Source organism: Zonotrichia leucophrys, chromosome 1 (genome assembly GCF_028769735.1).
Source record: "Zonotrichia leucophrys gambelii isolate GWCS_2022_RI chromosome 1, RI_Zleu_2.0, whole genome shotgun sequence".
Taxonomy (NCBI): Eukaryota; Metazoa; Chordata; class Aves; order Passeriformes; family Passerellidae; genus Zonotrichia; species Zonotrichia leucophrys.
Window position 1 is genome coordinate 79,614,428 of NC_088169.1, and position 27,559 is coordinate 79,641,986.

At 39.2% G+C, this 27,559-nt stretch overlaps 1 protein-coding gene across 2 annotated transcripts in view; it reads right to left on the reverse strand.

Moving 5' to 3' along the window:
- The window catches only part of CEP295 (centrosomal protein 295), a 45,244-nt gene extending 39,192 nt beyond the window's left edge, over positions 1-6,052 (reverse strand). Inside the window, exons 1-5 of one of the 2 annotated variants that reach the window (XM_064718937.1) lie at positions 5,979-6,052; positions 4,376-4,509; positions 3,445-3,645; positions 1,528-1,652; positions 657-750 (exon numbers count right to left, since the gene is read on the reverse strand). In XM_064718937.1, coding sequence (XP_064575007.1) covers positions 657-750; positions 1,528-1,652; positions 3,445-3,645; positions 4,376-4,483 — 528 coding nt within the window. In that variant the 5' untranslated portion in view covers positions 4,484-4,509; positions 5,979-6,052. Of the gene's footprint in view, positions 1-656; positions 751-1,527; positions 1,653-3,444; positions 3,646-4,375; positions 4,510-5,538; positions 5,683-5,978 lie in introns of those variants that run through there. The other variant, XM_064718946.1, reaches the window with a different exon arrangement.
- Positions 6,053-27,559: the final 21,507 nt, after the last annotated feature.

Consider the following 27,559-nt stretch of genomic DNA (forward strand, 5'->3'; position numbering starts at 1 on the left):
TCATGAAGTTCTGTTAGTTAACTCCAAAGTAAAAATGCATGTAGTGTTCTTTCTGCAGCTGAGAGCTGCAATCCTACAGCCAATTCTACACCTATGCACCAGCTCTATGAAACCAAAGCAGCATAAATGGGGTACAAAGCCACACCTCAAAAGGCTGCAGCCTCCCAACAGAACTGGGTGATGGTTTTCTATGAAAATTAAAGAGCTTCCTCTTTATTTAGTACTCCCTACAAGAAAAAGAAATTGAAGGGAAAAGATAACCCCAACAAAGCTGCCCCACAGCTAAAAAGAGAGAATTATTAAAGAACTAAACAAATTGCTAACTGCATCAGTATGACAGCAGGCTGAGAAGGCATGTAATGTACATGCTGAGAGATCATTGTAAAGTCTCATATCACTGGGACTACTAAATGAAAATGAGATATGATGAAATTTTAAAAAGACAGATAAACTTCAAAAATAAGAGTCTGATTACAAGAAATAAAATTCACATATAATAAGAGATCAGTAAAGTGCCCAAGCTTAGTAGCAAGAAATCTGCTAATATCTAATTAAATCATTCTTCTGGTTTTTGCTGAACCACTCTCCTTATATATGCAAATACTTATATACAGTGCCCCTGAAATTGTGATCATTGTTGTTTAACAGATACATACCTCAAATGGACGAGGTGGAGGAGGTGGCAGGCTTGCAACTTTGGCTGCTCTTTGTCTTTCCACTTCCAGAGCATGTTTACGTGCATCTGCTCGTCTTGGGGGACAGAAACAAAACAAACCACGAAAGAGGAGACAAAATTATTCAAGCAACAGTGACAGACCAGTGCAAAATAAAAGGTAAACCTGAAATCAGATTCATAAGTACCTGCACTGAATGGTTGGGCCACAGGGATGGGGAAGCATATTAAAAGGACAACAGAAGTTGGGCTGGAAGGCAGCATTAAAAATTACCTTCTTCAAGTTATGCAAAAACATTCATATATACAAGCATCCCAACAGCAATGTAAAATCTCTGCTTTTGACCCAAGTTTCCAGAAAGCATTGTGCACTTCAACACACTTTAATTGCTTGAGTGTAGATACAGTTAACTACTTAATTTACAGGTCTTAGCTCTACTCAAGTACAAAACAACTATGCCCAAGAGGACACAGACCATACCAGCTCAAGTTTGGTCCAATCTGCTTAATTAAAAAAAAAAAAACCCTAAGGAAGAAGACCATGACAAATGTACTAGATCCTTTTTACAGGTGGTTAACTCTCCATCAGGAACTGGCCTGACAACATTTCATTTCATATGTCATTGAATTCCTGGAGAATCCATAAGGCCAGATTGAATATCTGACATTCTTGTCTTGGTTTCAAAGATACAGTTTTTATCAAAAGCCACAAGCTTTGTCCATGAGCATTAATTATCTAATCCATAACATTTCAAGACTGAAAAAGCTCCAAGCAAGAAGCATCAACATTTTTGCCTTTCACCTTGTGACACTGTAAAGTTCATTCTTAATAAAACAAAATAACTATTGCATACCTGGCTTGTTCACGAAGTAATTTTTCTTTTTGGTGCTTCTGCTCTATCAGAGCTTTTCTATGTCTCGTCTCTGCTCTTTGTTTCCTTTCTTCTGCTTGCTTTGCCAGAGCTTCTAAGTCAGGTTCCTTAACGTTAAAATATTGTGATCACTTAATACAGAATTTTACTCACATCTCATACTATTAGTATGATATTTCAAATTAGATACTGCTGGTGAGAAACACAACCTCAAAACTACCTTCTACTCTATTAAGGTTAAAATACTCTAATAACTTTCCTTCTCTGCCATCTTTATTTTCTTCTCTGCCAAAAACAGCAGCGAACCTGCCACATCCCTCTGCCAATTTAACCAAATATTGAGGTAGAAATCCTAGCTTCTTCTAGATCAGTTTGATGAAAAAGATAACTAAAAACAGTTATTTAAACAGCCTGTAGCAAATGCAGCCTAAATTATGTAGAAGAAGCATGTTACTTTACTACCCTTCAGTCATCAACAGAGACATTTATTATTAGTTCTCTGTTCCTGCAACACTGATTCCACAGTTTTTTGCTAACTCACCCATCCTAGCATTGGAAAGGACTTTATAAAGAAAAGACATGGATAAATGGAAAAGCATAATTCTATTTTACTTGGCTTTAAAGATCCTGACTAATTCAGGAAGTAAGCTACTTTGTAAAATCCATGTAAGAAGTCTTCGGCTGATTTCTGTAAACCTGATTCAGAGTCAAACCTACAGAAAAATTCTACCCAGCAATCTCAATGATCTCTCAAGCAGAGCCTACACAAGTTACAGGATTTTAAAGAAAGTGAAACCAGTTTATAGGTGCAGAATTAAAAAGTGACACCCCTTTGCAGTGCAGGCAAAGGCCTCTGAAGTCCTTACCAAGGCTTTCCATGTCACTGGAGAACTGAAGGGAAAAAAATGTTAAATGTATTTTCTTAACCATAAAAAAGATCCATGGTGGAGAAAAAAGTTACTGTATTATTGGCATAATTGAGATACTGAGTCATTATGTACAATTTAGCCAAGTACAAACACACATGATCATACAAGCTAATACAATCAAAGTAACTTTAAAGTCTGCCCAGCAAAAGCTGTCACAGATAAGCCTTGACAAGACAGACTATCTTGTGGTAGTATATATATAGATACCTGCCAAAAAGTACATAACCACTTCCAAAAAGTTTCCATGCTTAAAAAGTTGTCTATTTAGATATCAGGACTTCAAAATCAGGAATGTCAAAGGAAAAACCAACCAAACAGCAATTTTGGTATTTCTAAAACATTGAAATTGGCTCTGACAATATATGCTGGTATTGGCTGCAACAGAAATTATTTTCTTCGCAGTGGTTGGTACGAGGCTGTGCTTTGGATTTGTGCTGAACAGAGGCTGATAATACAGAGATGTTTTTGTGATTGCTGAGCAGGGCTCACACAGAGCCAAAGCCTTTTCTGCTCCTTGTGCTGCCACACTGGTGAGAGAGTGGGGGGTACATGGGAGGCTGGGAGGAGGCACAGCCAGGACAGGTGAGCCAAAGGGATATTCCAGACCATCTGACAGCATGCTCAGTACATAAAGCAGGGGGGACAAAGGAGGAAGGAGGAGATGTTTGGAGTGATGCTGTTTGTCTTCCTCAAGTAACCATTACACACGATGGGTTCCTGCTATCCTGGAGATGGCTCAACACCTGCCTGCTCATGGGAAGATGTGAATCAATTCCTCATTTTGCTTTGCTCTGTGTGTGGCTTCTGCTTTCCCCATTGAACTGTCTATATCTCAACCCATGAGTTTTCTGGCTTTTACCCTTCTGATTCTCTCCCAGATCCCACTGCTGAGGAGGTGAGCAGGCAGCTGCCTGGTGCTTGGCTGCTGCCTGGGGTGCAACCATGACACAGTAATAGCAAGCTCACTTACATTTTCCTTGGCCTGTCGGTGACCCTCCCCAATCGCCCTTAAGCTTGACAGATACAGTTCTTCCAGGGCTTTCATCTTCTCATCCTGGGCCTTCTGCCATTCAGCTCTCAGTGCCTCCTCTAACTGATGCAGCTGTTCTTCTCTCCTCTGCTTTACCTTCTGCCTTATCTGGTAGGAGATATACTTCTGCTGCTCTCTGACCTGTAGAAATGGCATTTATGTTTATCAGCAATTCAAGAAAAGCATAATACTTTTTGCAGCAAAACTTTCTACAACACAGCTTACCCTACTTCCACCTTTCCATCTCATCAGCTATTCCATTCACAATCTATTCAGAAAATACTTTCAAGTTGCTGTTATCTTTTTCCAAAATTAATATCTAAAATAATACATTTAATCTTAATTAAACATTTTGGCTAAAGTCCAAAATATGACATACAAGTGACAAACTGCAACCACTGCTTGGAATATCCTTCCATCCAAAAACACAACACAATAATCTATGAAAGGCTCCTATTACAATTCAAGATTAAAATCAACAACTACACTGAAAACTTAGTAAGCATAGTTTATTATTTTCCACTTTGTATTTTAGGTTGTTTTTTTGGGTTTTTTTTTTTTACAAAAAAGGTTGTCAAGCACTGGAACAAACTGCCCAGGAAAGTGGTCGAGTCACCACTCCTTGAAAAGTAAGAAGACATGCAGATGTGGCACTCAGGGACATGATTTAGAGGTGGACTTGGCAGTGCTGGATTAATAGCTGGACATGAAGATCTCCAGGGTCTTTTCCAACATAAAAAAATCCACCATTCTACAATACTATTACCTTGAAATTCAGCTAACAGTAAATAATCTTTTCAGTTACTTTTCCTAAATTATTATTTGCTGCATCATCAAATGAAACACAACACGTAGAAAAATACAGGCATACCTGTTGTAACCTTAGTTTTCTTCTTCTTTCATATTCTTCTTTCAGGAACATGGCTTCTTCATTAGGACTAAGCCTCAATGTCCCAGCTGCTGCAAGTTTCCTCTTCATCTTTGGATATGCTGAATAATCAACTTCTGTGAGAACAATGCAAAGAAAAAGAGAAATTGTGCATAAATGACACTGGCAAAACAGCTACAAAGACAGGATACTGCCATAATGTTGTAACTATCATTATGCTCTCAAATGTGAGAGCTACAGCTCAACACGTCTTTCCCAACTGAAGGCTGAACTTTTTTTTTTTATCTCAGAAGTCTCTTCCAACCTTAAAGACTCTTAAGTGCAATCAGCAGCATTGGCTCTGTCTTTGTCACAGTCACAAAAGATAATGCTTGTGAACTTCTTTGAGCTATGCACCAAACGCTGCAACAGGATGACATTCACAGTCTATTCTATGGACCAGGCACCAACATTTACAAAGTTAAGGGTGAACACCACTCAATTCCTGGGAAGATTTACAAATAAACCCACCAACTACCGAAAAGCACACCCCACAGTAAAGCAGGCTGGTCACTCAGGTGGTCCGTACTGAAATACTCTCATTACTGTTGAAGAGAAGATGTAAGACACAACAGCAATTTTGTTGGTGTTTTTGGCTGCACTCCAAGGTTTTCTGCCGTACAGACTCTGTAACTCCAGCAACAGGCTGCGGACCAAGCGTTTCACTGGAAAGCTGAAACTGCTCACTAACGACTTTTTATTCAAGTTTTCCTAAGAAGAAAAATTTCAAATTGTATTTCCCTCAAGATTTTACTGTGAAAGTCTAAAATTCCCATGCCCTCAAATCAAGTAAGATTTTAACCGGATCTTTAAATATCTATAACCCTGAAAATATTCGCACAAAACAAGCAAAGACTTTGAAAAGCCACTGCCAATTCCAAAAAATCTACTGAGCAATTTATATAGCACTAAAGAGTTTAACCAACACGACACACCAGGAAACAATTCTCTTCAGCATCATATATACCGATCTTGGTATATTTATAGACACGGTATCACAGATAAAATAACAACACTCTAAAGAAATCAGGTGATGTGTAAAGCCGAAAATCCATGAAATACTTTTGGAAAAGAGTTATTAAAGCAATGAATCCCAAGCTCCTTACAGCATAAAGAGGGACAGTAGCATCCTGGATCCTGCCATCCCTCCCTTAGTCACCCGATGAGCTACAGAAGTTTATCACGGCAAAAAATTAAGTAGCAAATTACTACATTCTCTCTCTCACACGCACACACATTCCTAAAGAGGGAAAAATGATGAGGATGACCAATGCAAAGCCTGAGTCCAAAGGATAAGAGCAGAGGTAGAGATTGCGGACGCGGCGTTTGCCCGGGCTCAGCCGCAGCACAACGCGGGTGGTGCGGGCCGGAGAGGGCCCCGGGTCCGCCGGGCCGCTCCCGCCGGTTACCGGGAGACCCCGCCGGGGCCGCACCTGGATGCGCCCGAGTTGACGGAAGAGAAAGTAAAACAGCGGGGGAAGGGAGAACGGATAAGGGAAGAAGCGAGGAAGGGAAAGGAAGAAGAGAACGGAGCCCCCTCACTCACGCAAGCACCCGCTGCTGCCGCCGCCGGGGCCCTCCCGCTCGCTGAGGCGCCAACGGCCGCCGCCCCCGCCACGTGACCACGCACCCCCAACGAGCTGCCAATGGCGCATGCGCCATCGCCCGACCTCCTGCTCTAGCCCCGCCCCAATCTCGCTGTGGCCAATTGGGACTCGGGACGGCGGCGGAGGGCGCGCGCGCCCAATATAAAAGCGGCGCTGTTGGGGGAAGAAGGCATTTATTCGCCCAGGCGCCTTGGGGAGTTCTGTTGTGGTGGTCAGCCTCTTCCTCGTCGCCTGTATAAGGGCGGGCTGTGCCTTGCTCGCCTAACGCGGCACTCTCAGCGCGCACGTGGAGAAATAAATGCAGGGGAGGGGTTTGTCAGCGCTCCCTCCCAACACCGCCTCAGGAGCCCGCTGTCGGAGTTTGCAAGCGCTCGAGTGGGAGGTGCGCTCTCTGGCTGAGCCTGAAATGCTGAGAGGGCGGAATAGAACTGAATCCTGATTGTTCTGCCTCGCTAGTGTTACTTCTGTGCAGCTTCCCTGTTCAGCGCTCTTTTTGTGTCAGTAGGAGGAGTATCAAAATTATAACAGGGTTTGGCTTGGAAAGGGACCTCAAAGATCGTTTATGTTATAAATGAGAAGCTTGACTAGGCCAATATTCAAGCAGCAATCAATTTATGAATTAATATGGTAAAGTATGAGTAATACAGCACTGGGTACAGTGGGGGAAGTTTTCCCTCCAGCTGCACACCGATAGTTGAGGCTTACAGGTATTTATAGGGGCACTCATAAGATTTCTCAGCAGTTCCTATTCCAAATTTTTACTCATCAGCAGTTTCTATTCCAAATTTTTATGTCACAATTCCACACACTATTGAGATTTAGCTTTTCTCAGGATGCATCCCAGAAAAGGAGTATCCCAGGTGGTGGTGGTTTAGTTTCCAAAAGAAGGAAGAAGTCTCCCAGATGGTGAGGTCCAGTTTCCAGATGTGGGTCCATCTTTTGATTGCAAGGACTATAAATCTCATAACTGTGATGTCCAGCTTCCCTTGGTCAAAACTATTAATCCTTGAGTCCATGTTCATCTTCCTTTCTCAAGCTGCATGTTTCCTTGATATATATTCTAAAGCTATAGTTTCAAAGATCCTTACTACAAGCAATATTCTAAAATTATACTTCAAAAGGTTATTATTGCAAAACTCTTTAAGGCTTAACTACAAGCAGAAAGTTGCTGTCAAAAAACAACATCCTTAAAGCTTTAATTCAAATGCTCCTAAATCAACTTAAGACTTATAAAGGTTAATTGCAAACAAAGGATAGGTTAAAAGGCCTTCTTCCATGCTTTGCTTTTCTCAGTTATTATTAGAATTTGTCTTTATAACTGTCCCATGAATTTCCACACAATTCCATCCAATCCAAACCATTCTATGATTCTTCCTCATACTTCAGCTTTCTTTCTAAAAGGAGCCATTTATTGTGTGTGTAAGATTTGCAGCAGCTGGGATTTGAAAGTGGGACATTAGATAACCTTGATTTATGAGGAATGTAAATTTTATTTGTATTGAGGGAAACAATTCTGCTACACATACAGATGAGGCACGAGAATGAAGCACATTCCAAGGGTCTGAGATGCTGCTACAAAAATGAAAGAAATGTTTGTGACTTGGACCAGGCACAAAAGAGATAATCATTTGTCATGCAATGAAACTTCAGTGCAAAATACAGCTACTTTTTTGGCAATTTCTTATAGAAAAAGGAAAAAAAATATTTTTTACTAGGAACTAAGTGTCATAGTAGCCTACCATATTGTGCCCTACAGGACTGAAACCAGGAGGGCTGAGATTACTCGCTAAAACTTAGTGGTTTGTTGCATGCAGATGCATGACTGCACAGGAAATAGACTAAAAAAATACAGAATTGCAAGAGAAAAGACATCAGCATAAGGAAAAGAGTTAACATAGCAGTTTAATGTGCTTTCTTTCCTGCCTTCTGCATTTCACTGCTCAACTGTTCACAGACTTTTGCTTTCTGACAAATGCCTGCAACTTTCTGCAAACTACTGACTGGAAGAGCTGGCACCAAGTTAATACCTGATCGTACATTAGACACACAGTTGTTTCACAGCATGCATATTGAATAAATTAGACTTGAGAAGTGCACTTCCAAATGTGTTTTCTAGTCTCCTTATTGGATTTTTTTGTCCTTCAGCATTTTCATTATGGCAGTGTTCTCCTCAATAACATCACTTGTAAATAGCTTTATCCTGCAGGTCAACAGGTGAAAAAAAAGTCAAGATAGTCTATTAAGAGAGTAATTGAGATTATGGATTTTAATCCTCTACTTACAAAATGTGAAAGAGGTCAAATATATGCTCCTCAATTATACTGTTGAATAAAAGGGCTATTATTAAACCAATATGTGCTGGGTAAGAATTTTGTTTCAAGGGTGCTTTCTGTCATTGTCTTGCAGAATTATTTGTGCTACTGCTTAATTTACATGCATATACTGAAAATCAGGAATTTTAATATTGTAATGTTTGCTACTTTTTACTACACACACTTGAATTACAGTATTACAGACTTGCATTAATTCCTTCCCCCTGAGAAGTAGATGGTGTTCCTTTTATGAAAGGTGAATAGTGATGCAGCAGTACTGGTGCATTTAATCAGGGATATATGAAACTGGAGGTACCGAGCTTCAATTATTGGTCACATTCCTTTTGAGGAAAAGAAATTACACTTGCAGGAATTATCTACAAGGTCCCAAGATAGCCATTGGATACTTTGAATTTCATATGTAAAAAAAGTCTCAGAGTGAATTTACATGAAAACACAGATTTGAAAGAAATCCTATTAATTTAATGCATTTGAAGTTGAAGAGGGGTTGTATGACTGTGAAAGCCCCTGATGAGTTGGCCTGCAGTGCACAGTCAGGAGCTCAAATCACAGTACAGGCCTTGTGCTGCTCCAGAAAATGTCTTTTGAGAGCAGACTGTTTGTACTTCCCTATCACAGAGGTTTATTCCATCACTAGATGAACCATTGCGAGAGATTTTGGCACAGGCACCTTGCCTCACTGTGCTCTATGTGGCCCTTTGGTCTGAACGTGAGATCCCTGAGGCTGGACTTGACCTTGTGTGGCCTGAGAGAAAACAGTCCCTGTCTCATGGGCAGGTTGAGCAGAGCAGCATGAGCAACCTATATCTGTTACTGCCACACAGGAACACTTGCTCCTTTCTTCATCAGAAATTCTTTACTGTCCACTCATGGCTCTCATTTGCACAAGGAAAAGATGACTTTGTAGGCTTTTCTGCATATTTATCAGGGAAGCCCTGGTTTTAAAGGTTTTCTGCAAGCTAGTAATGGAACAGTACAAACATCTGACAGCTCACCCTTGCACAGGACTTGGCACCCTGCATGAATTAAGTATTCTCCTTGAAAAACCCTGAAGGAAGAGCTTTAAAAAACATGTCGTATTCAGACATGAAATCTCCCTGCCCTGAGTCCTCTAACACATCATTATACATTACTGCAGTTTTCTGTTTCTAGTCTCCTTCTTGTTGAGAACTGAAGTATCAGAATGAAATAAGAATTTATCCCAGTCTGAATTGGCCTTTCTCTGCATTCAGTATTCCTCAATGTCACATCCCACACTGTCATATAATCTTGAAAGTTCCCCTATGGTTCATTTTAGTTTGATGTGTGATTACTTCTCCCATGCTGTTCTCTTTTAGCACCTGGCACCTGAGGTCTAATTATCGTGACTGCCAGGAGCTGACATGATGTGGTTTTACAAATGTTTGTAATCCTGCTGTTCATACATTTTCAAAACTGCAAAGTGCTTTTGTTAAATAGTTTGCAATAAATGCATTCCTGTGTAAGCTTTGCAAAAAGACATGGAGTTTCCTAAGAAGGAAGAAGGGCTAATCTTTATTTCTGAGGCTGACTAATCTACCATGGTCAGCCTGTGCAAGCACAGCCTGTAATAGTTTCTGCCTGAGACTGATTTGGAGATAAATTTTCTTGACAGATGTGGAAGAATAGCTTTTGTTATTATACTCTGTGTCATGTAATAGAAAACTGCAAAGCTATGCTCTTCAGTACCAAAGCAACTGTATCCAGAGTTGTGCCTGTATAAATTCTCAACGTGCAGATTCTGTCCAAAATAAAGATTCTATAGTTTAAAAAAAGAAATTAAAAAAGAAGTAAAATACGAGGAATAAAAGGCTATGCTAGCTGGCAAAAGGATAATTATGTGTAATTAAATACAGTGTACAGCCTAAAATTATTGTTCTGGAAGGAAATATCTGTAAATTCAGATGTGGTGTTGGACATATATGATGTTGTCTTACAGAAAAAAAATAAGGCAGGCTGTCCTATGACATTGTGCTAGAAGTTCTTATTAGGAAACCAGCCTCATTCTCTGTCACAAATGCTCCTGGGATTTCACCCAGCATCCTTAGCCCAGCTTAATGATTTGGGTCACTGGAAAACAACCAGCCTTGGGGTGGTAAGAGCAGCAACAAGTGACTAAGAACTTATCATTCATGCGTGAACCACCATGCTGCCTGAGGTCATTTTAAAATGGGCTCTCAAACACATGAACTCTCCCAAACCTTGAAGCCAACAGAACTGAGCTGGATTCGGGTTTTTACAGACAAAAAGGAACCTTGTGTACCTATTGTATATCCTCAGAACCAGTCTGCCCAGTTACTCAGTGATGCCAGCATGTGTAGACTTCTTCAATGAAAACTTGGTGTGTGCATATTCATTTGCTAAAATTCTTGTAACCTTGTTCCCATATATTCAGCCTTCTAAAATATATGGGAACCATACACAGAATTTTCTCCAGTTCTTAAAATATGCATAGTAACTATGTGCACTAATAGGCCAATTAGGCTCAGTCCAGTGAGTTGACAGCTGGTCTTTGCCAGCTTTTCTCAACTACTGTGCCATATCTTGTTTGGCTAACCTTCCTGAGCTGCTTCTTCTAATATCTACTTCTATTCAATTTCACAAATGATATTGAACATTCCTTTCTTTATTGCAGGTAGTTTCAAGCAGAAAACTGGATTTCTTGATGTCTGTTATAAAACAGATTCTACTCCAGCAAGATCTCTTAAGTGGCTTGAAATTTTGCATTGTAGGGAAAGCCCTCCTTATGTGATAAAAAATGCTTTTTTCAGTTTAGTCCTACATTATTAGTAATTTCAAAATGATTACTTTTTCTCCAACCTAATTTGACTTATTCTGTATTGTTTGCCCCCTCCATTTGATGGATTATATTTATTACATTTTATACAGGAGGCATGGGAGTTTTCACAAGCTTCAGTTTCTCTCAGATGGGCATCCAAATGCTGTGCCATGAACAAAAAAATTAATGCAAAGACAACCTGAAGAATAGCTTAAGGCTTTAAGTCTACAAGTGTCTGAGGAGGAGGTTTAATTAAGGCTCTGGATAAAATCATAAAAAATGAAATTGTCAGGACCTGCCAATATATTGACTAATTCAAGCCCAGAAGCCCAGAATTCTTTTTGGTGTCTTAGTAATCATTTATACATAAATCAATTAAAAATGTGTGTTAGATACTCCCTTTCCTTAATGCTGGCTTCTGCTATCTCTCTGACAACTCACCTGTACAGTGGGTGACGTACAGAACATGATACAGGTTGCAGGTCTCCTCTTGGGAAAGTACGTGTCATTATTCTTGGGTAGCTGTTATAACATCTTAATATTGTTTATGAAATACCAGCAAAAGTGTTCACAGTGTAAAAGAGTGGAGCCTGGTTTGATCAAGACCTTCATGCTGTAAATCAAAGAGACTGTATGATCAGACAGACTTGTGATATAGCAGATTACACCTCTACTGCAGATTAACTTTGATGTTTTCTTTGGTAGAAAGAAACTGATTATATAGATGAAGTCATTAAAAGGCTTTATGGATGAAATATGTTTCATCCAAAGAGAACCTTACAAAAGGAATGGGTGGTGAAGAAAAATTTACAAGAAGTGAGAATGAATTTGCACCAAGAGAAGTAATTTGGAAAAGCTAAAAAGAGAACAAATGAATTCAGAAGAAAGCAGTGAACATGGAATAGTGATATACTGGTTCTTACTGCTCCCATTTTACTCTTTAATAGAAACCAATCTCTCTAAAGACACAGAGACATTTTCTATCATAATTTTGCTAAATATTATAGAAAACAAGGAAGGGTGAAAGAACAAAGGGTCTCTAGTGATTGCAAAAAATTAAACTTAGAGTCAAGTCTGAGGAAAACAAATGTGTAAGGAAGCTATTGCTGATTCAGATGCTAGTTTGGTAAACTGGAGTCTTGGCTTCTGTTTTCTACAAGATGAGAGATTTTTGTGCCTGTAATGCTGGCTTAGGCATTTTGGATAGATCTGATAAATGGAACTAAATCCCAGAATCCTGATCCTGAAAGCCTTGCTAAACTACTAAAGTCTAGAAGCTGTTAATATTTTTCAATGCTAAAGATCCATGAGCTTCTAGATTTGCTGATCTTTATATGCCCAAACTCTTCTGATGTTGACAAGACTAAAAGGCTCAGAATCTAAATTTGAACAAGATTCATGAATTATGTCTTTTTAATTTATATAGATATATGTACATCACCATCTTGTGTACTCAAGAAGGCTTTTTTGTTTTTTTATGTTGATTCCAATATGTAGTAGATGTTTGGGGCTAAAGATACATATTCTGAAAAATCATATCCCTACAGATCTGAAAGGTGGAATTCAAGATGCATTCCTTTTCTCGGGATTTTCTATAAGGCAGCTGGACAGCTGCTCCTTTGGCTTTACATGGTTCCCTTAATGGTGTACTCACATCTTTAGATCATACCTCGAGGTTCCAGCAAAGCCCAAGTGGTGTACTCACCAGTATGAGGCTACATCAGCCCTAAAATTGGAGGCATCTATTGAATCTAACTCTCTGTTTCAGATATTAAAGTAATACTGAAGTCAGTAGAGGGGACAGCAGCAGTAGCAGAGACAGACATAGGCAGCAGTATCATTTGCCCCAGTAATGTCCTTGGTAGAGCAAAACCAATTTTTTCCCCACTGGTCCAATAAAATCGCCTCAATCTGCTTCTTTCAGTGATCAATGCTCATCTGGAATTTTATCACTGTCCTTTGTAGAGGATAATTTAATTGTTTTACATTTATAGAGGCAAGGTAATAACCTTAGATTTACATAGAGCTAATTCCTTTCTTTGTGAGTGGGTTCTACAGGATGTGAGCAATTAAGTTTCTGTGGGGGGATACAGGAAACATGATTAATGGATCAAAGAGAGACCATCTAAAGGAAATGGGTATAACACCAAGGGAGATAATGCTCTATCTCATAATACTTATGCAAATATGCCAAATGTTGGAGAATTCAATTAATATTTGACAAATGGATTCTCTGTGATACAGAGTAAACACATACTGGGGAAACAATAATGCTTTATTGCACATTATCTGTTAACTTCCTTTCAGATGGGCTGGGTTGCCTGGTCAGGCATCTCATTCCAGTGCAGGTGGCAGGGAACAGCCAGGCACAAATCACTGAGAGACACTGAGATTGTTTGGATGAAAAAGACTGGCCAAGGTTGAATTCTTTGCATGCATGGCCAATCAGTGCTTTTCAATATGCTTAGATCTGCTGCTCAGTCCTCTGCCAAAAGTTAAATTTCATTCCATGGAAATGAGCACTGGTTTAAGAATGAAGGAGACAGAATTAGACAATGTTTATGTTTGTGATTCTATTTCCAGAAAAGCAACACTAGCAGAAAAAACAATCAAGTTAAAAACAGAATGCCTGAACTACTGGAAGACACTGGACTGGGACTCAAAAAGCTGAGCTTCAGTGACCAGTATAAAATTAGGTTAACGCTAATGCTATGTAAAGGCAATAAATCCTTCAGGTACTGCAGTGATGGGAGACACAAATATATGCAGATTTACTGAAAACATAAGTTTCTTGTTTGCTTGCTAGCTACCACTCCATGTGGTCTTTTAATCTCTACTCTAAAATACTAAAGATTTAATATGAGATTTTGTTCTGAGAAATCCTGATTCACAGAGGAAAGGCATTTGACAAGTATATTGAAGCATACTGTCCATTTCAGGCCATATAGAACTGAGCTAACAAAATGTGACGAGAGTTGTGGAGGTAAAGTTTTAAGTATGAAACTCAAGTTTGTCCTTGGGTTGCAACTTCCCCATAGCTGGTATCATGCTTTGCAGCCAGGAGCAATTCTAGGAACATCCCTTCAGTGCCTAGAGACAGGAAGTTGGGAAGAACACAAGAAATTCATCTTCAAAATCCCATGTTCCACAGAAAACTTACTTTTGGAGATGGCATGGCCCTACTTGACTTGGAAGCTCTCTCAACACTCGAAATGAGACTTCTGTGTATTGCTCTTTTCTGTGAAAGTAGGTACCTGCTTGGTGAAAACAGAAGTCCACCATGATGGAACCAGAAATGGCTATGCGAGCTATAAACTTAAATATATATCACATAAGGACTGTATTTTTTCAGTGTAAAGCATGACAGTCAAGTTATCCTTCACAGAAGTGATGCTGCTTTTGCTTCTTCAGTCCTGTTACCCAGGGCAGTGGAGATTTGGGGCTAATCCTTAACCTGAAGATGCTCTGTCTCAGGCTAGAAAAGTCTCTTAGGGGCACATCCTGTGCCACAGGGGCTGCTGCAAGTCCAGGAATGAGACTGCAAAGAAAGCAGACAGGGCAATGCCAGAGAGAAAGGGGAGGGGCCCTGGAAATCAGGCCAAGATTGAATTCTCTGCTGTGCTCTGAATGATCGTTGCATTTTACACCAGGCAGTCATGAGATGAGCTTTCAAAGTGAACAAATGAGTCGAGACTCCAGGTTAGGTTTGTCCTTCAGCCATTCCATTCACCTGGAAAGAATGAGCCATGCTCAGCTAGGCCACTGCACTGGGGAGAAGGCTCTGTGCAGTGTGTCCTGGGCAGAAAGAAGCTCTGAGGTGCAGCAACAGGGCACTGCTCAGGCACCTGTAATCCCGAGGATCTCATACTGGCCAGCCACTAAGCCTTTGTTGTGTGGCATTCTGGGCTACCCTGCATGGTGTCCAATTATTTTCTCTGGGAATATGGAGCTGATATGCATCATTTAGTTATTTGGGTTCCCCTGCTGAGTCCAGACTTCCTGATGCATAAATTGGCACTCTGGAGCTCATCCTCACATTATTTAGTTGTGCATTTTTGCTTTGCTTTTGACTGTAGGGGAGGATATTAGCCCTATTTTCTACTTGCATGGCATGTGTTCATTCATTTTGATTCACGACGATCAAGTTACAAAATCTTAAAAATATCTTAATCTCTTTTAAGCCATCTGTTTAAATCAGAGATAATATATTTTAATAAAAATCGACAATTTCCCAAGTTTATGATTTCTTTTAACATGCCATTTTGCTGTGATCTTTGAGTTATTGCCTCTAGTAGATTACTTCCCTGTTGTCAGGGCTGATTCTATCTCAAAGTGTATTAATTTTAGTTAAATGTATCTTGGCAGACATCCACCACTGGAATCAGTGCTGAACACTACAGAGTATTCTTTTAATTGGACATAAAACTCAGAGATTTTTTTTTCATATGATTCTTTGCTATACAGTGTGTACAATTAGATTTAATGAGCTCATTTTAAGGACAAGTTGGCCAAACCAGTGCTATTGCTAATTTATAGAAGCTACTGAAAAAGTTACTTTATTATTTTATTTTCTAAATTAAAACTTTAGAGGAAATATTGTTGCTGCTTTTCCTTTTAGCATGTAAATATACAAAAACCTAATTTTGGAAATAAAATGTTTTCTCAGAGTGTGATTTCCAGTGATTGTTGTAGAACTTTTAGGTTTTCATTGGCAAATGTTTTGGCAGTAAAGGTAAGTCTAACATTTTCTTGTGTCATGTTAATAAACCCAGGCTGTGTATCATGATGACTGAGGAACCAGCAGCAGTGTAGCTCTCATGGCATGAATGGAACGAGCCAGCTTGAAATCCTGTGTAGACACTTGGCAGCTGGTGCCCAAAGCCACTGAACTAAACTGCCAGCTCATGAGTTCCATGTAAGAATATTATTGGTTAATACAGAACTGGTTAAAAATGTTTTTCTCTGGAAATACTATCTCACTGGACGCAGTCACATGGCTAAGACAGAAGGAAGCTTTAACCATCACTGGCTGTTTTCACCAGTCCTTGCAGACTGAACAGAAAACTGGGCTGGTTTATGCTGGAAAGATGTGTCCTACAGACCAGATTCAAGGGAAAGATTTTCCCTGGAAAGATTAGAACATGAGAGCTGTTCAGTCAGCCTCCTCATCACTGCAGCACTTGCAGAGGGAGTAACAAAAGTAGACTGGGAGTCTGTTAGTTGAAGATGCAATGAAAACATCTGTTGAAAAGAGTAGCACTTGAAAAAATCCAGGAGATCCCAATACTTGAGTTGGTCATTCATAAGGAAGAGCTCCTTGATGCTATTTTATGTGGTATCCTTCTGTCCTCTACCTTTAATCTAATGTCAGTGGATAGATGATGGGACTGGTAGGCCAAGTTTCTCTTTCCATGTGAGAAAGTGGGTATGGGAGCAGCTCTGTGGGATGCCTGCTGCTGGAAATGCCACCCCCACTCCTGCCCCTTTCTTCTCTGCATGACTTCCTTGCACCTCCTTCACCACTGTTTTGTTCAGGCAAGGTACTTGCCCCAGGCCCATCCCTTTCCACATCTGCAAAATGGGAATTATGCACCCATTTGTGAAAAATGCATTGAGAATTACCAGCATGAACCTCAAAATAGGAGTGGAAATTACTGCTATTGCAGTTTTGCATGCTTCTGCTTACTTTGTGACAGTGTCCCATGAGTGCTTCATAAATTGCTAATTCTGAGTTACTAAGAATTACAGTCATGTTTCTGTTTGCATTGGAAAGACATATACCAGGGCTTTCATGCTGCTTCTTACAAAGACACTTCTCATTGATATACAGAAATAATGAGACAGAAAAATGTTAAAAGGATTGCCTGAAAGCTGCAGATCACTTCTGGCAGTAATTATTTATCTGTCCACCATTTTGTCTGTGTATATTTTATTCTCTCCCAGTCTATATATAACAACAAATTAGTTAGCAGAATCAAAGCTGCTTATTTTAAATTTACAATGTTCTTCTTGGACCAGTACACAAGCAAACTGCATAGTGTAGGACATATGCACATGCTACGCTTGGTAATTTTTCGGTGTTAATTTATTTACATGCATCTGGTTGCTTTCCTAATAGAATGGATCAGTCTTGCCTCCCAAATGAAAGAGATAATGGGAAAACTGTTTGAGATGTTGTAATGAAAGCCAATCTATCTTTAGCAGAGTGGGTTAAGCATGAGTACCTTGTGTGCTGTTTCTTTCACCTGTAAAGTACAAATTTTTGCACTAACAGTTAATTAGCATTTTACAGAGTCAACATTAACTAAATATCCTTGACATATTCCCCAAGAGAGGATAATGTCATTAACCTCTTTTACAGATGAGGAAACAATATTGGATTGGCATTCTAACTCCATTGACTTCTGTGGAGTTATTCCAGATTTACACCAGTAGAAATAACACTAACTTTAGTCCTTGATATAATAAGTCATTTGTTCATGGTTATCTAGTCACAAAGCTGCACACTCAGGATGAGAAACTGAAAACATCCACATTTCCTTTGCTGTCATAGTAAGATTTTCTACTGATATAGCGTCTATAAACATTTATCTGGGATATTTTAAAAAAACCAAAACAACACAGCACCACAGAATCTTACATTTTTCTCCTGCTCATGTCTAGAAACAATTGTTCTGTCTGGAAAGGTCTGCATCCTGTGAAAATAAATGAACAACAATAAATTTTTAAAACAAACTTCTACTTCCCCAGAAATGTGAATTTTTTTCTTAGTAAGTTTAACATCAGAAAGAAATGATGGGCTTCCAAAGACTGCCAATAAGCAAAGAATGTAAGTTAAAAATCTTTTTATATGCAAATACTTCATTACATTTGGGGGGATTTCCTATTTCTCTCTCTCTTAATTTTTTGATTGAAAGCAAAAGAACAATGGGACATCAGTTACTTCAATTTACTTATGAATATCCAGAATTCACTTTCACCTTCCAGAGTGCCAGTGCTACCTGTCAGCATTTGAGGTCTGGAGTAATGCAGGAGTCTGCTGACTTCTCTAAACAGAATGCTCTGCAGAAATTAGGGGTCTACACTATTTCCAATAAAATTGAAAGTTTTTTTGCAACACATTTGCTCCCAAATAACTGGTGGCAATGGCATTATTTCTGATATGGTATAAGGTAAAAATGCTTAAAAATACAACTTTCATGTCTCCAGTTAAATTAGTTCTAATGCATTAATTATAAAAATTCTCAGCTCTCCATTTATGATGGACTTGCTGCAAGTGTGAGAACTGGAGCTGAAATTCAGCCCTACACAGAGGCTCACTGCCAAGCTTTTTCCCTAAGCTCCCTTCAGAACAAGGTAAAAATCCCACTCATTAATCTCCTTTCCTGGACTGGCCCTTATGCACTGGCCAGTGTTACCTAACCATGTCTCAGTGGTACCCTGAGAATTCAAACTCCTCTTGAAACCAGGTTATGGGGTAATTATATCCAGACCTTGAGTATGCTAGATGAAATAGTATCACAGAAAACACTGTTCCAATCTCCTACACCTCACCATTTATGCAGAATTTTTTTGATAACAAAAGACAGCAGGGAGCTTGGAACAGTTCTAGGATAAAGTAGTTCTCTGAGTTCAGAAACAAGAATTTTCACGTCCCCTCTCTTTGGAAAGTCCCATGGCTGTCACAATCTTCCAGAGATTTTCTTTTCAGACTTGGACAGAGCGAACAAGGACTGCTCCAACTTCCTCTGTATTCAGTGGGAACAATTCAGGTTGACTTCCGTCAGATTGTTCATGCCCTTAATCTCCCTAAATGTACTGGAATTTGAACAAGCAGCAAACACTGATACTACCAGAGAAAAGAAGGATGACATAAAAATATTTCCAAACAGAAGATATTTACAGGACAGTTGGAATTACAGCACATTTATTTTCTTTAAAGTTAATGAGCGGCATGATCCAATAATAGTTGTATCTTATGCTTTTCATAAAGATCTCAAGGCATTTCATAATCAATTAACAGCTCAAGCACGTCATCATTATAGAACATTTTGCAATAAACCATTAGGAATTAATGTAGAGTGAGCTTTCCATCTTTGCTAAACAAACTGCTACACATCTAGGATCCATGCCAAGCAGGCTTTGAATTTTTTAATGAAGATTAGACACATTCTCTGCAAGCAGAGGATAAGTCCCTGTGCCAGGACTTTCTATTTGCCTCCTCCCCACCACCTGCAAATTTTTTTACGTTTTACCATTTCTCTGTATTTTGGTGAGATTAATAAAAATCCAATCCTCTGCGCTGCATTACCTTCAATTCAGATGTTTAGGACAAGATGGATCACAATAAATGCAATATGGAGGAGTTACACTCCTGGATTGAAAATCAATCCCTACAGCGATTTCATGTATTTCTGAAGCATTCCTTAATAAATCTGTGTGTAAAAATTCCAAATAAACTTTTGTTGCCTCGTCACAAGTCTTGCTACTCCTGTTTTTTCTGTTTAATAATTCTGGATATAGCCCTACCTCCTGAGATTAAACACAGTGAAGAGGGAGACAGCACCTATGTAGGTTTCTCCAAGCTGTTGTCAGACCTAGGAATAAAGTGCCTGGTCCTCACGGGTATTTTAGGGCAGCAGTTACACAATTAGGCTCCTTATATTCCAGAGAAAATGTCTGGATCTAAAATTCAAGCTTGCACCTGAACAGCTCCCTCGGCTGGCAACAGCAGCCTATTCCTTCTCCACCTGAAGCACTCCCGGCTTCCCTCACTAATCTGCCCAGCAACAGTTTGTCCCTTCCCTTCCCTTCTGCAGCAGCAGTCTCCTGTAAGCATCCTGCTCCCAGATCAGCCGCAGCAGTTTATGGTAGAATTTACAAGGGAAAAAAAAAAAAAAAAAAAAAAAAAAAAAGCAGCTGCTTCTTCAAAGATTCGACTCCTTAGACGTCTGACTTTTGGCCCCCACCCTGACAGCATCACACAGGAGGTAACTTTTAAGCTGTTTAAGTGAGACATGTTTTTGTTTAACAAAGACGGCACACAGTCTATGATTAATCTTTTGCATGAGAGACATGGCAGTTTCCCCACTGTTTTGCAAGACAATATGGTTTGATTGCTTCTGCCTCCTGTCAAGCCTCCAACTGGAAATGTGTAATATGAAATGAAGTGCAGTAAAACAGATAAGAACGTGCTGAGGTAGTTAAAACAATACTGGAGTAATTAAGGCTCTGTATCTGTATTAGAAACAAAATAAGCCCACTGTTTGGTTTGATTAACACTGCAGGATTGTAAGGCTGCCAATGACACATCTCTATACAAAGCAGAAGATGTGAGGAGTCCAAGAGTTGTCCCAATGGGAAGATGTGAGAGTAGAGAAGCCGTACCAGTTGGAAGATGAGTTACCAAGAGCTGCTCCGGTAGATAAGAGATACCAAGAGCTGCCCTAATGGGGATAAGAGAGTCCAAGAGCTGTCCCAAAGGGAAGTCAGCAGACCAGAGGTCACAAGTCTGGACGTGTAAGGGCTGCAGCCTGCAGGTGCCAGCCAGTTTCAGTTGGTTCCAGCTGATTCCAGCCTGTTCTGCTCCTGTCAGGCGTGGCCCTTTGTGATAGAGGAGTGGCCCAGCTCCTCCATTACACACCATGCCCACAACAGCGTCCTGCACACTCACAGGCTGTAACAGTGCCCTGCACACTTGCACACTGCCCGAAAAGCAGCAAAGTTTGACAGTAAAAGGTGCACACTGGGAATATTTGATTAATTTAAGGGTTTTTAGGAAAGTTTCTCCCCCCCGACCAGAAACAGGAAAACTGTTCTTGCTATAGCAGCAAGTTACATAGTGGCAGGTCTAATGCTAATATGTATTGTATTGTTATTATGCACTTAGAGATGTGCCAAATGCAGCAACAACAAAGACTGAATGCCAGTGGCAGAAAAAAATCTAGCAGCAACTGACTGTGTAAAACATGAGGAATTCCTCCTGTGCGTGACACATTAAAAAAAGAAGCCAAGAGCTCATTGTTTCCCTGCACCAAAAAAGATTAGGTACTGCCTAAAACAGCAGTACTGAACTGTGAACTGTTCTTATTTATACTATATCATGCAACCTGATAAAAAAAATCAAACCAAACAAGGTGGGGACTGGAGAAGGAACGGGTTTTCTTGTTTGTTCTCCAGGGAGTATATGAATTTTAATTTACTAAATATGTTATGGAAAACTTAAGATGAATGCTAAGCATGCAATGCCCAATGGCATACACTTAAATTTGCTCATAACACTATGTTATGAGATGAACAGCTGTGGTAGAGGAGCATCTTTACCTCTCACTTCTATGTGGATCACAATTGGATTCTGGTGCCTTTTGAACTGACTTCAGACTGTGATCAGTGCGACACTCTGGGTTAATCCACGAATTTGGAGGATCAAGTGCAACCATGCAGGTAAGTGCAGTGGAGCAGCTTCCTCTAACTACAAGTAAAGGGGAAGGACCAGCAGCTCCACGCTCCTTGGATGCAGAGTTTAAATCAGCTCCTGTTTCATTGCTCCTGGGCAGCGATGTCAGGCTATAGTAAACTTCAGTAGGTCCCTAAGGTGAAATGAAACCTATTTAAAGTTGTTTTTTAATATGAGTTTGGCTTTAATATGGGCTTGACATATAACACTTAGGAAAAATAATTAATACAGTCTCTAGAAACTAGAAGATTCTCATTGATTTCAGAGGGTCAGAGATATAACTTCTAATGAACAATCTTCATTTTTAAGAATTGTTGATAAACTACACTAGTCACACTTTTTAACATAAATATTTTGTTTGGAAAGCACCATTTATACAGAAGTGTGTGGGGGGGTTCATGTAAAATTATCAATTTCAAAGCAGTTTCTATTAGGAAATAGTAAAAATCCTCCTCTTTCCATATTCTCCAAATTAATCTCAATATAGTTTGCCATTTAGTGATGAAACTCATAATTAAATTGAAGCAAACATTTGGAATAGAGTAAGGTAAAAAATGAGAAGTCATCTAGAGGGCTTTTTATAAATTTAAAAATTTAATAGAGACAATTTTTATCCCACTCATTTCCCTGCCCCTCAAAACTTTTGTCCCACTTGGAATAAGAAAACTTTGGCCCCATTGGGAATAAGAAAAGGTTATTTAAAGATTTTGACAGAAAAAATATATTTCCCAGCTCTACCAAATAGCCTACTGAGTCTCAGAGCTGTAAATATAGTTTGCAAATCTTGCATCTGTTTTTTTGTTTGCAGGGATGGTAAGATATCTGTGTAGGTAAGTCAGGTTTTCCATGACAACAGTGTGTACTTCTGCATTTCTAGCCACCGGTGGTTCCTGAAAACACAAGAATAAAAGCATACAGAAAGAGAACCTTAAGAAAAAAACAACCTAGCAAGACTCTCAAAAGGCAGAATTAGGTAATGCATTGAGTAACTGAGCTTGTTCAAGTAGGTAATTGTATTAGTATTGACTCAGTGTAACCATCTCTCTTTCATAAATGAATGCTTTGCATGACTGGTTTTCTGTGAGTATAAATGCATTGGATTTTTTCTTGTTATTGAGTTTTATAGGAAAAAAACCCCAGCTACACAGATGGAGTTGAAGAGAACTAATCTCTAATATTTTGTATGAGAGGAAGTATCAAACATACATAGCAGTGAATCCAAATGTGACTAGAGATTATATAACACCTGCTAGGGTGTATAATCATGTTTACCTCCACTGGGAAAAGATCCAAAGCCAGAACTCCAAATCTGAAGCCATCAGCAATGTACTATTTCAAATACCCCCATCCCTGACTGTGGGCTTGTATGTGGGTCCAGTTTCAAAATAGAATTGCATGCCCAGCTCAGCTTGGTGAGATTGCTCTCATAGTCCCTCATGCTGAGTAGCACCTACTCATGGAAGTTATTAGACTGAAAGAGAAGGGGGCAAGAGTATCTCCCCCCTTCACTTCTCCCAACACTGAAAAAAAAGGAAAAAAAAAAAGAAGTGCAATACATATATTTGCATTATAAGTGTAGAACCTTGAGGGGGAAAAAAAGAAAGTTATGAATTTGGCCTCTGGGATCCAAGGAACTGAATTATTAAGAATGTCCACAGATGTAATATTAGATATATTCATGGATACGATGTGGAGAAAGACTTTGGAATTGAGCCCAGAAAGAACTGCTGATACAAGACAGTTCCTTATGCTTCTCCTAAAATCTCCAAGTCTGATATTAATAAATAAAAGGGTTTTGGGGCTGGAATTAAACCTGCATAGTTTTATGAGGAACAGGTCTTTACTGCCTAGTTCAATCTGCATGGCAATATAACCCTCAGATTTTACAGTTGAGTTACAAACTTCTTTTCAGCAGCAGGTCAACAGGAACCACACATTCTCTTTTAATCATGCTATGTATAAATATGTTTTATAGTGACATCATTAGTGGTATTACTGGAACCCATCTGCAGCCAGAGTCTCCTCCACTCCTCCACCCAACTGTAAGCATAAACCCCCAACACCTCCTCTCTGACAACAACATATACATTCCTCTTATGACTGATCTCTCTTCTTTAGGCCCAAAGCTGGGTCGTGAACAAGAAATTCCTGCCAGCCAGTGTGAAATCTCCACCCTCTCCAGCCACCAGTCTATGCTATCCAGCATCTCACTTTTGATGGGTTTGGCGGAGAGAAAGATAAAAAAAGTACATCTGGCCAGTTTTGCCCAGGAAGTGAGGGGGAAAGGTAGAGAAAACTTCCTAATCACTTCAGGAAATCACCTGAACTCCTGAGAGATGACTTTTAATTACACACATTAATGTGATACAGAACTACGAGTACCATGAGCAAAGCAGGACTATAGGCACAATTCTGTCGCTATGCCACAGTCTGCAAAGAACAGAAACTCTTCACGGATTCATGGTTCCAGAAATCAAAAGGAGCTATAATGTCTCCAGCCCATAATCTCAGTACAGGGGCTGTAAATTTCTTCCAGATGATTTAAGTATATTTTGTAAAAAAAGATATCAGCTCTTTGAAAAAAGCAAAGCTATAGGGATCCACCACTTCATTGTGAAGGCACCCTACTGGTTAATTATTCACACAGATTGCAATTTATTTCAAGGTTAAATCTATTCCACTCTGCTTTTGCAATATCATCAAATGTGAAGGCCCATCACAAAGAATTATAGTGACATCCATGTCAAAAAGCACAGAACCCATCTTTCCACTAAACTTGCTAAGCACAAAGCTGGATAATCCTGCTATGTGATTTTCTAATGTTATCTGGAGATTCCCACACTCCCTTTAATTATATTATTTTACTTCCAGAGTCACTATAAGGTGATCATCAGGGAAGCAAGAGGAAGCAGAAGGCTCTGTTATGTGCCAGAGAGAATGAAGGGCATGCTGTAAACAATATCTATGTGCCAAATGCTACTGAATCTTTCAACAGATCATTAAGCAGTCAACAGCTCTGGTCTGGAAATACACTGATTGTTTAGAGAAAAGTCCACAACCAAATTGGTCCTTTGGATATCTGGCTGCTATGATTTTGGAAAAATATAAAATAGCTCACAGCATTAGTGCATTTATATATGTAAGGGAAGCAAATTATCTGCTGAAATTCATGGCACTACATATTAACTTTAAAATCTAAAGCTTTTTACACATAAGTTCCTCCAAAACATTTTGTCCCCTAACATCAACAGCAACAGAAGTTGATGGCTGGTGTGAGAATCTTAATTCAAGTGACAGCAAGACTTTGCCAGTTAAGTGTATTTTTATGTCGAGAAGAAAAAATAGAAAATGTCAAACTATACCTAAAAGTAGCTAGAAGCTTGTAAGCTAATAAAATTAGTTCACACTTCATTCTTTAAAAGTCTCAACTCTTCCTGTAAATAGTCCACTTCCTACAATTCCTAAAAGTTCAATAAGAGTTGAAAGCACTTAGTAACTCACAGGAAGTTGCTCAGCACTGCGCCATGGTGTTTATAGAGCAGAGTTTGAAAGTGTGGTTGCTATGACAGGTTCTTCAGAGAGACACATCTTCAAACAAAGAAGACTCTCAAGCGTAAGTCTTCAGGGATTCACTGTAAGTCACATAGCTGTTAACACATTTAGGTTGATTGAATGAGAGAGTGTTATATGTAGACATCAACTTTCAAAAGGGCTGTGATTTAGAGAGCTGCAGGTGTTGCTTTTGTAAATTTCATAGAGTTCAGTGCCAAAAGAGGACACAGCATGAAAAATTATAAGCAGATCAACTAAAGCATTTTTTTCAATAGAATGTACTGAAGAAAGCCTTGTCAATGTCTGTGACTTATCTTTCCACTTCTGTAAAACATGGTACAGATGTAACTGTCTAGTCTGACTTTTAGTCACAATATTTAGCTACCTGAAAGGTAAAGTATAATGAGACACTATACATTTCTCCTTCTTCGGTCTTTCCCAGTTTTGGAACTGTGAGCCTTTGAAAGCAGATGACATACTCAATTATTATCAAGTAAATTTTTTATCTGTCATTTGATCACTTGTGACAGCAGATGAAATATAAAAAGACTAAACTTGCACTACAGAATTAGCCTGCAAAATATACTGGGTGTATACAACACACAAAATATAAATTGCCTCTCAGAAGTATCTGAATAATACTTTTATGGTTTTCAGGTAAGATAGCTAAAGTTCTGGTGACATCACATTTCTATAATATCTTTCAGAATGTTACATATCATGTTCTGCTGAAAAAGGAATCTTAAAGTCCAAGAGTTCTGCTGCAACCTGGAGTACTGGGGAAAAAGGATAGTGTCTTAGTGTGTGTTAGTCTTAGCTTCAAATGTTTATAGATCATATTTGCTCCTTGTGTAAATCAATATAATTCCACTGACTTCAATGGAGCTATGCCAAGTTAACACCAGCAGATGAATCTAGTCTTTTGTTTTGTATCAAAACTCACATCTTCTAAAGGTTATTTTAGGCTCTACACTGGGCAAATTGTTGTGACTGTGAAAGTGTTATTCAGGTTTCAGAAAAAGGATTTCTGCAGGACGGTGACAGTACAAACCAGCTTCTTCTACCTTGTCAGTATGGCCCAGCTTTCTGTTTGAAGAGCTTTTTCAGTAATTGTAAAGTCAGAAGAAAGCACTGTGATAATTTACTTCGACTTTCTATATATAGAGAGGTCATCATAATTTCTGGGCCCAAATCAGGAAAGCATCCTACCTCAATTTAGACATTATTATTACTGACAATTTTACAGGATGTGTATTACTTTCCCTTTTTATTTGCTTTTATGTTTTTAATCTCATTCTTAGTGTGAAAATTGTTGAGATTTAACTTTAGTTAACAGTCTGTTTCTAGGATCTTGTTCCATACATAGTTACTTCCAGTCCTGAACTGCTGTGCTCCTTAAAGCGCCTTTTTGATACACTTGTTCTAATACAGACTGAGCACCAAAGATCTCCTCTCCAGAGGAGAAGGAGCATTACAGTCTCTGAGACAGTGCAGTGAGTGACATCTCTCATGAAGCAGTCACTGAAAACACAGACTAAAAGCCATGGGGATTTCTCATTTTTCCAAGACTACCAAACTACTTACAAATAAGTAATGGTCACTTGTGTTTTGAGGTAGCTGCTGAGTTAGAAAAGAAAGCATTCACTGTTCATCCCCTCAGGTACCATTGTTACCAGGACATAACAATTTCTTATCTTTCAGTACTGAAATGACTCAGCTTGTCTTTGACTTCACTGGCAACAGAGAAGTATCATAAGATGGAATTCATCTCACCCCACTTTAAATGTCTAAATCTGATATACTTCTTATGTACTTTTCATAGTCAGAAAGAGATAAATAGGCACTTCCATGGCACCTCTGTCCCACACAAAGCTTGACAGATCATCTAGTCTGAGTGTTGGAGGTAACTGTGAGATTTCCATGTTGAATCTTATGAGAGAAAGAAGACTCTGAGGATGAGATTTAGGGGAAGTCTCACAGGAGATTGATATGAACAGGAAATAATGAAAACAAGAACCCAGAGTAAATCTGAAGAAAGTGTGGAACCAAAGAGAAATCAAAAGAAAGACAAAGGAGATCTTGGTAGGCAAAGGCACAAGCAAAACCAAAGGGTGCAACTGCACAGAGGTAGAAAGTATCTGTGCTGTGGTTCCACCAGTCATTGGAGAAAAAGTCCAAAACTGCCAGAGACTATGAAAATCACATATCCAAAGAATCTTGGCAAGCAACATCTGTTTCTTATTGTCACAAAATATTTTGCCAGTTAGGAAGGATATCATCTGTAGGGTTTTGCCACTGTAAGTTCCCAGAGAAGGAAACAATATTCAAGGGAAAGGGCCTTCTAAGTGTACACATACATGAACCCATTTGATTATATTTTGT